Below are 9,314 nucleotides of genomic sequence, written 5' to 3' on the forward strand. Positions count from 1 at the left end.
GGTTTAAATAAAGAAGGTGATGGTCAAATAACACCAATGGGGGGCTGACAAGTGTGCAGGAAGCATAAATGTCTCTGACGGTTCTCGCAAACCACGCAAAGTGAAGGGATGTGGGTACAGAACCATCATGCTTAGTCCCGAGACATGGGTGCATGCAACGCTGAAATAATTGATAAGGTAAGGACAAGACCGTCGTGGGCATGAGAAATTTCTGCCACACCCACGTGATAGGAATTTGCGGGGTAATTGAAAGGACTCATTTGTCCCTCAATAGGTTGGGCCTGGCTCGATTGTCAAAATTAAGGGTCCAGTGTTAAAAGGCTTCCCATATAGCGAGGAAAAGACCTAGGCCAACATGAGAAAGGATGAGACAGTCCCTGCTGGGGCACGTTCCCTGTATAACACATCGAATGATTAGATATAGGTCAAGATCTAATGATTAAATGCGATTGGTCGTTGCTCCCAGACACAAAGCCTCGCGTGGGTCGAGACATCCTGACAGAAGTTGTCGCATTAAATGTGACGACATGCTGTCCAGCATAAGGGAAGACACTCCAGGCATAAGGAGAACAAAGCTCACATACAAGTGTAGTATAAAAGCCTCGATACAAATACAATTTGGGGAGATTCATTCTCTCTGACTTTGGCATCAAGGGTTCTTACTAGCAGTCCGGACCCCTCAAGCATTCTTGCCTCAGGTGACCGGTGGAGCAAGGCAGGGTGGGAAACATGTCCTTAACAGGATTTATGTATATTGATTCTTTATTCTTTATTTAATTATTTTTGAGCATCCAACCAAGTATTAAATTTCCAAAGTTAATTTAATACTTGATTCGTTCCCTAGAATTCAACTTATCATTATTAAATTTGACTGCATTAAAGGAACTCACGGTAGTTGGATTGATTACCAGTTAAAGTTTCCCCACACAAATAATTTATTTTAGTGAGACAATAACTAATGAATGACTTGATGAAAATGAAAGTCATGACATTGTTATCTTGTGAAGCTTATTTATATAGAAAATAATTTACATATAACATTTTTCATAACACTTTATATAACTATGTTTTAAATTAAGGGTATTTTTATAAAACATCTTATAAAAATAACATCATTTTATAAAAATATCCTCAATTTATATATGGAGAGATGTCGCCATAGAGCATCTGCAAAGTTATCTTATCGTTATTTTCTTACATTTGCTTGTTATTTAATGCGATTCTATTGATATCTTCCATTTTTTTTAAAAAATATTTTAATCAAACCCGCTATAACTTTCAATACTTCTAATTTATTACTTTCTAGCAGTTTATATTATGATTATTACTTAAACTTAATCACAATAAAAAAAATCTATTGATCATCTATTTTCTCATTATCTCATAATGTGACATTAGATAATAGGCTCGCAAGTGAAATATAATAAATAGTCTTCAATAATTTTATGACACAACATGAAATGATGAAAGGACGATGAGTATAATTATTCATTAACTATGAGAAAAATGATAAATAAAATGAGTATTACAATATTTATTAAGTATTTAATATTGTCGGTGTGAGTCTCTAGAGAATCAGTAAATACTAAAAGATCAACTTCATGTCTTTCTTCCATAAATCTTAAACTTTGGATAGAAACTTTAGGAAGTCCAAATCACCCTAAAATATCCTCAAATGTTCATCTCCTTTGTTTCGAAAGTTATTTCTATTTCTACATTTGTTCTTCCTCTTCCTTGTCTTCTCCCTTTTCTTTCATTTATGAAATTTCTTAGCAACAATAGGTGACATTACTCTGCTTAAAAATTAAAATAGTACACAGGTAATAAATAAAAAAATACTAAATATTCTAGTCATATTATAGTACATTAAAGTCTCCTTAGAATATAAAAATGGTTTCTTCTTATCTCATCTCAACTTATTATTGTAAATTTTTTAAATTTTCATATAAAATATAATAAACAATTCAATTTTTTTAAATTCTAAAACAATAATAATATTAAAAAATAATATTATAATAATATTTTATTCAACTTTCAACTTTCATCTAAAATCATCTCATTTCATCTTATCTCATTATCTAAACGATGCTAAATCTAATATAATTAGTTTGCAATATTCAAACTAATTAATAATTGTTAAATGAGAGGGCCAACCAATGAAATTAGTTGATTAGAACAGTTTGAAAGCGTGGGATATGTGATGATGGTGCTATCTCTAAATTCAAGAGAACAACAATACCATCATGAAACCATAATGAATGTATGCTTGTTTTACCCCATTATTATTATTTCTGCAATAAACAAAAAATTTCCCTATTGTTAGTCAAATTTTCGTTGATTAAGGAGTGGATCCAGTGGTTAAGATCACTAATGCAGACACAGCATGTGAGCTTCTCTGTCACTCTTACATGTGCTGGTTTTCACAACCCACTTGGACGTGGCCAAGTAGGGCCCATGAATTTTGATAAGGGCTGTGATATTTTATCATCCTTGAATTATATATATTTTTTTAAAATAAAAAATTAATGAATAATACCACCTCATTATATTAAGATAAAAATATACTATCTAGAATTTTTCGCAATTTGCAAGGACTGTATGATTATATCTTTGAACATGATAGGTCATTTTTTTTAACGCAAAGATTATAATATCTCATCATGATATTCATTAAAAAAATAAAAATCCACTTATATATAACAAAATAAACTAATGAAAACAACAATATTAAGGCTTGTGTAGAGAGTGAGATGAGATGAGAACTTTGTGAATAATAATAAGATAGTTTGTAAATAGTAATAAAATAGTTTGAGTTGAGTATTTTTTAAGTTTTGAGAAAGGAGAGAAAAAGTTGAATAAAAACTATTATAAAGTTAAAATATTATAATAATATAATTTTATAATATTATTTTTATTTGGGGATTTGAAAAAATTGAAATTGTTTTTTATTTTTTATTTGAAAGTTTGAAAAATTTGTATTTGAATTATATTTGTGAATAAGATGAGATGAGATGAGATGAAATAATATTAAATAAAAATTTTGTGTCTCATCTAAAGCCCAAGAGCAATGCTACGTATAGTCCCCATTTTGGAGACTGTAATGTAAGTCTAGGCAATTTTATCTTTAAAATTTTTTAAAATTACAAAAATATCCCTCATAAAATGATATTTTTTCTCATTTAATAAAAGGCATGTACATACAGTCCCTAAGTGGAGACTGCAAATAGAATTTCTTTTTTGGAAAGAACAATGCTACGTATAATCTCCATTTTGGAGACTGCAATGCAAGCCTAGCAATTTTATCTTTAAAATTTTTTAAAATTATAAAAATATCTCTCTTAAAATGATGATTTTTCTCATTTAATAAAAGATATGTACATACAATCTCCAAGTGAGAACTGTAAATAAAATTTTTCTTTTGAAAAAAGCAATACTACGTCTCCATTTCTCTTAAGTAATGATTTAAGATATTACTATGTTATAATCAGTTAATTTACTAAGAATTATTACGTCACACTTACTAAAACGCATCGGCCAAAAACCCAAACGGAGGATGTGATTTTCATAAAGGGAATGCTTAACCTTAACGGCTAATGTCATTCCCAACGAAAAAGAACAAAAGGCCCCCAAGGTTCAAGTCTTGAAGCATAGCTGCTGTTGGAGAGCTACAAATGCTTGGCCTAAGGCTAAAACCCACCCACCTTTACAAACGCCTTCCCTCCTCTCTTCTATTCTCCACAACTTCAACTTCCAACTATCTTAACTGTCGCCTCAACTTCTTCCTCTCCCAACAAACCTCAACCCTCCGATTTCTCCTTCAAGCGCATAATCTCGTCATAACAAGTGGCAACTCAAACAACCTCTTCATAGCATCGAAGCTCATCTCCCTCTATGCCTCTCTCAACCAACCCATTTCCTCCACCAAAGTGTTTGATTCGTTGTGTTCAAAAGATACGTTTCTTTGGAACTCCGTGATCAAATCCCAGTTCTCCAATGGCAATTACTCACAAGCACTTGATTTTTTTCTCCAAATGCGAGCATCTGATACCCCACTCGACCAATTCACCATTCCGATGGTTGTTTCTACGTGCGCCGAGTTGATGTTGCTATATCATGGCAAGAACATTCATGGATTAGCTTTGAAATTGGGGCTCTTCACGAGGAATTCTGCTGTTGGATCTTCATTTGTGTACATGTATTCGAAGTGTGCTCAAATGGAGGATGCATGGTCCATGTTTGATGAAATTTGTGTTAGGGATGTGATTGGTTGGACCGCACTTGTGATTGGGTATGTGCAGAATGGTGAGAGTGAGAAGGGTTTGGAGTGTCTTTGTGAGATGCACAGGATTGGTGGGGATGGCGAGGAACCGACTTTTAGAACATTGGAAGGCGGGTTTCAAGCTTGTAGGAAACTGGATGCTATTGTGGAAGGTAGATGCTTACACAGTTTAGCGGTAAAAACCGGAATTGGGTGTTCACAGGTTGTTCAATCTTCACTTTTATCAATGTATTCAAAGTGTGGGAACCCTGAAGAAGCTTACCTTTCCTTTTGTGAAGAAATGGATAAAGATCTTCTCTCATGGACATTAATCATTGGTATTTATTCGAGATTTGGACTAATGACTGAGTGCCTAAGTTTGTTTCGGGAAATGCAGGAGAATGATATATGCCCTGATGGAATTCTTATTAGTTCTGTGCTTTTGGGGTTCAGTAATTCCACGAGTGTCTTTGAAGGAAAGGCCTTTCATGGATTAATCATAAGACGGCATTATGGATTGGTTGAAAAGGTTCATAATGCATTACTGTCCATGTACTGCAAGTGGGGAGAATTAACTCTTGCAGAGAAGCTCTTTGGTAGAGTACCTGAGCCTAATAGAGACTGTTGGAACACTATGATTTTTCACTATGGCAAGATGGGGCTGGAAGCAAGATGTATAGAATTGTTTAAAGAGATGCAATATCATGGCATTCAACCTGATTCAAACAGCTTTGTCTCTGTAGTTTCTTCGTGTTCCCATACAGGAGCAATATATCTTGGTCTTTCACTTCATTGCTATATAATCAAATGTTCACTGGATGAAAATAGATTGGTCACCAATTCACTCATAGACATGTATGGTAGAAGTGGTAATCTAAACATAGCCTGGAAAATATTTTGCTGGACACAGAGGGATATCATCACGTGGAACACTTTGATCTCATCTTACGCTCATAGTGGGCATTATGCTGAGGCTGTAGCCTTATTTGATAAAATGACTTCAGAGAACGTGAAGCCTGACTCGGCAACATTGGTAACAATTATTTTGAGTTGTTCTCATCTTGCATCTCTGGAGAAAGGAGAAAGTATTCACCGTTACATTGAAGAAAGAGAGATTGAGTTTAATATATGCCTTGCCACTACATTGGTTGATATGTATGTGAAATGTGGGCAGCTTGAAAAAGCAAGAAAGTTGTTCAACTCAATGAAAGAGAGGGATGCTATATCTTGGAATGTGATGATCTCAGGTTATGGAATGCACGGATATGCAAAATGTGCTATTGATATATTTCAAGAGATGGAGAATTCAAATGTTAAACCAAATGGACTCACCTTCCTTGCCCTTCTCTCAGCTTGTGTTCATGGAGGGCTTGTTGAAGAAGGGAAGTGTCTGTTTAATAGGATGCAAGACTATTCCATAAAAGCCAACATGAAGCATTATGCATGTATGGTAGATCTTCTAGGCAGGTCAGGTAATCTGCGAGAAGCTGAAACTTTGGTTCTTTCAATGCCGTTTTCTCCGGATGGTGAGGTTTGGGGGACTTTGTTAAGTTCTTGTAAAACTCATAATGAAATTGAGATAGGAACTAGGATAGCCAAGCGTGCCATTGAGACTGACCCAACAAATGATGGGTACTATATAATGATGTCCAACTTGTATAGTTCTGTTGGGAGGTGGGAGGAGGCCGAAAGGGTGAGAGAAATGATGAATGAAAGGAATGTGTTGAAGAAAGCTGGTTGGAGTACACTCTAAGTGAGATGTATTTCCTTTGATTCTTGTTGGGAAATGGATCTCTAACCCTGAGAGTTGGTAATTATATAAGGAGCTTCAAGATCCACCTTAATAGATATTGAATAAGCCACACGGGCTCTGAATTTTTTTTCCTTCCAAATGTGACTGGTACTGCTGTTGCACTACTGTGGCTCACGGGTAATCTTCTGTTCACCGTCCTCAGCTCCTTCTCTTTCCTCTCTTTTTTTCCTAATTAATGACCAAAACACGATTCCAGGAAACCAGTCTGTTTCTGTTGTATGAGTTCACGTTCAGACCAAATTTATGGTTTCTACTTTTTTTTTTATAAAGAGGGACGGTACCCCATATTTTATAAAACCTTGAAAAAGTACCTATACTGTAAAAGAAAAATAACTGTGAAACCTATATTAACACATCAGAGCCCATTAATGCCTGAAGGATGGCAATCCAGCTTTGTCCAATATTAACAGGCCAATCACTGGCTTTGGTAGGAGACTCACAGAAACAAAAGAAGCATCAGAACCAGCTACCCCTATATTAGCAAGACCATCAGCAAGTTTATTCCCCTCTCTATACATGTGGCATAGATCAAAAGGCATAGAAGAGGAAAGAAAAACAATATCTTCCCACAGTTCAAAATATTGTCAAGGAGGCTGCTTCCTATTTCTAAACCAGTGCATAACCAGCAAAGAATCGGTCTCCACAACTTTTTTTGTAGGCTGCAGTTGATAACATGTTAAGAGACCAATTTTTAAATCACTAATCTCTGCAAATATGTTTGTCCCAAACCCAAGGCAGCAAGAGAAGCCTTCAACAAAAATACCTTCATGATTCTTATAACACCAACTACATCTTGCTGGACTAGGATTCCCTTTACACGCACCATCAATATTCAACTTGAATCCATCAAGTGGAGGAGGGTGCTTTCGAACTAAGAAAGGTTTAGGAACTTTTATCTGAATTGGTTTAATAAAGAGACTAGATAAAATGGCCAGATTTATCTTCGAGGTTGGTTGCTATTTATTTTAACATTTATATGGTTCATGGATTGTGTGCTATTTTTCTTCTCCATGCAAGAAAGAAGAAACGAGGTGTGGGGGTTTTAGATATACTCCATCTCTTTTATATTCTATAGCTTAGGGAAAAAATATTTTCGTTAAACTATGACTCACTTTCTCCATTGTATTTTCCATGGAACATTTGGAATGTGGTAAAGAGTGATCAGTAAGCTGTTACCTACTGTAACTGGCATTTTTGTTGTCCATGTAGAGGATTGCAGTGTCTTGCAATCCAAAAAACAAGCTTTTTGACCCTTTTGAATTTGTAAAGCGTGAGATATTTTTCTTGTTATGATAAGTGTGATATTTACATTTTCCTCTTCAGAATCCTACTTTCTTGTTGGGTATGCTTGGATGGATTGGAGATGCTAAAGCCTGAATTAGGGGATTTCAGATTTTCAATATTTAATTTTGTTTTCATTTTTTAATATTTTAGGTTTCTGTATACTTCAAGTGCACTCACATGTGATTTTGCACTTGGGGAAGAGGGGGTAGGAGTGTAACTTGTAAGCTTCGAACATTTTGTTGCCCAAACATTTTTGTGTGGTATCATTTTGCCTTTCGATTTTCCTTTCTGTTAGATAGGGTCAAAGTTTTCATTTTATCGTGAGTTGAAAACTTCAATTACATTATAACAATTTAATTTCTGCTGTGATAGATTTTCATTCTGCAATGTCAAGTGTGGAGGTTTTTGGGAATGTGGAAAGTCAGAGGAAGCATCTCTTGGAACAGCTGCAGATTTTGGAGGATATATAGGGAGTTGTTGGGGGAAACGTCAAGTCAGGATAAGGTGAGAAAAAGATGGGTGATTGCTGATTTAGAGAAGTTACCCTTATGAAGGAATTTCTTGGAGGCAGAAATCCTGGGTTCTTTGGTTGAAGTTGACAAGTGTACAAAGTTTTTTCACTAAATGGCGAAGTCTCATCCAAGAAATAATGCTATTGAGATTCTTCAAACATGTGATTTTATTCTTTTGGATCATTTAGTTATTAAGGAACATGTTGGAAAGTTTCCAAATTTATCCAGTCAACTCTCCCTGGATTATAGGAGAATATGTAATTATGTAAATATTCTTAGGAGATATTCTAGGAGATTTGTTAGCAATTGTCATTGTTTCCTTTTTTTATTCTTTCATTTTAGTTTATCCTTGTAGTCTATAAGACATACGGATTGTACCTTATTTTTAAAAAATAAGAAATACTATTCCAATTCTTCTCTTCTAGATGGTATCAAGAGCCTGGTTTTCTTTTCTTTTCGGTAGCCATAGCCTCTAAACCTAGGCCTTATTGCCTATTCAACCTCCATTATGTCTGAAATTTTATAAATTCCACCATGGCTAGACCTGAACCTGTGGTCAACACCAAAACCGAAACCAAGGTAGCCCATACCGAATCCCATTAAGTCAAAATCACAAATATCCATCTCAATGAAGCCAACTTCTTGAGATGGTCTCAGTTAGTTCGAATGTATATTCGCAGGAGAGGTAAGATTGAGTACCTTATTGGTGAAACCAAGGCCCCTGATAGAGCAGACCCGTCATATGCTATATGGGATGCTGAAAATTCCATGATTATGGCTTGGGTTATGAATGCAATAGATGAAGATATTAGCTCTAATTACATGTGCTATCCTACTATATAAGAACTCTGGGATAATGTTAGTTAGATGTATTTTGACCTTGAAAATTATTCTCAAATTTATGAATTGCAACAAAAAAAGGGCAAGACCCAACAAGGGGAAGACAATGTGACTAAATATTTTAATGTCCTTAAGGGATTGTGGCAGAACTTGGATCTATTCAATGATTATGAATGAAAGAGCCTTGATGATTGCAACTACAACAAGAAGATGGTGGAAAATACAAGAATTTTTAAATTTTTGGTTGGACTCAATGATGAGTTTGATGAAGTCAGGGAGAGGATTCTTGGTAGACAACCTCTGCCTCCAATCAAAGAGGTATTTTCTAAAGTGCGACGTGAAGATTGTTGTTGGAATGTTATGCTAAAGAAAAAGGGAGTTGATGGAACAGTGGAGAACTCGGCTTTGGTTGCTGCTAATCCTACTGTTTTGGCGGTTGCTAATGCCTATATACAACGGTCATATCCCAATCAAAAACCTCGAGTATGGTGTGACTATTGTAATAAGACACGCCATACCCGAGAAACATGCTGGAAACTACATGGAAAACCAGCAAATTAGAAGAGCAGCAAACCTGGACCTGTAAAACACCAAGTGACTCCTAGAG

General features: G+C 35.3%; 1 protein-coding gene across 2 annotated transcripts; it reads left to right on the plus strand.

Annotated features, from left to right (window-relative positions):
• Nucleotides 1-3,631: 3,631 nt before the first annotated feature.
• Nucleotides 3,632-8,213, plus strand: LOC109001597 (pentatricopeptide repeat-containing protein At4g39952, mitochondrial-like). Of its 2 annotated transcripts, XM_035694984.1 has the most exons (3): nt 3,632-6,188; nt 7,506-7,575; nt 7,728-8,213. In XM_035694984.1, exon 1 carries the CDS (start codon nt 3,672-3,674, stop codon nt 6,009-6,011), a length of 2,340 nt encoding a protein of 779 aa, XP_035550877.1. In that variant the 5' UTR covers nt 3,632-3,671; the 3' UTR covers nt 6,012-6,188; nt 7,506-7,575; nt 7,728-8,213. The 2 variants fall into 2 exon arrangements, with proteins under 2 accessions (XP_035550877.1, XP_035550876.1); XM_035694983.1 differs by lacking the exon at nt 7,506-7,575.
• Nucleotides 8,214-9,314: the final 1,101 nt, after the last annotated feature.

This window comes from Juglans regia, chromosome 10 (genome assembly GCF_001411555.2).
Source record: "Juglans regia cultivar Chandler chromosome 10, Walnut 2.0, whole genome shotgun sequence".
Lineage (NCBI taxonomy): Eukaryota > Viridiplantae > Streptophyta > Magnoliopsida > Fagales > Juglandaceae > Juglans > Juglans regia.

Excerpts from the sequence above, each read along its gene's own strand:
- LOC109001597 (XM_035694984.1), top strand. The coding sequence starts at position 3,672 with ATGCTTGGCCTAAGGCTAAAACCCACCCACCTTTACAAACGCCTTCCC.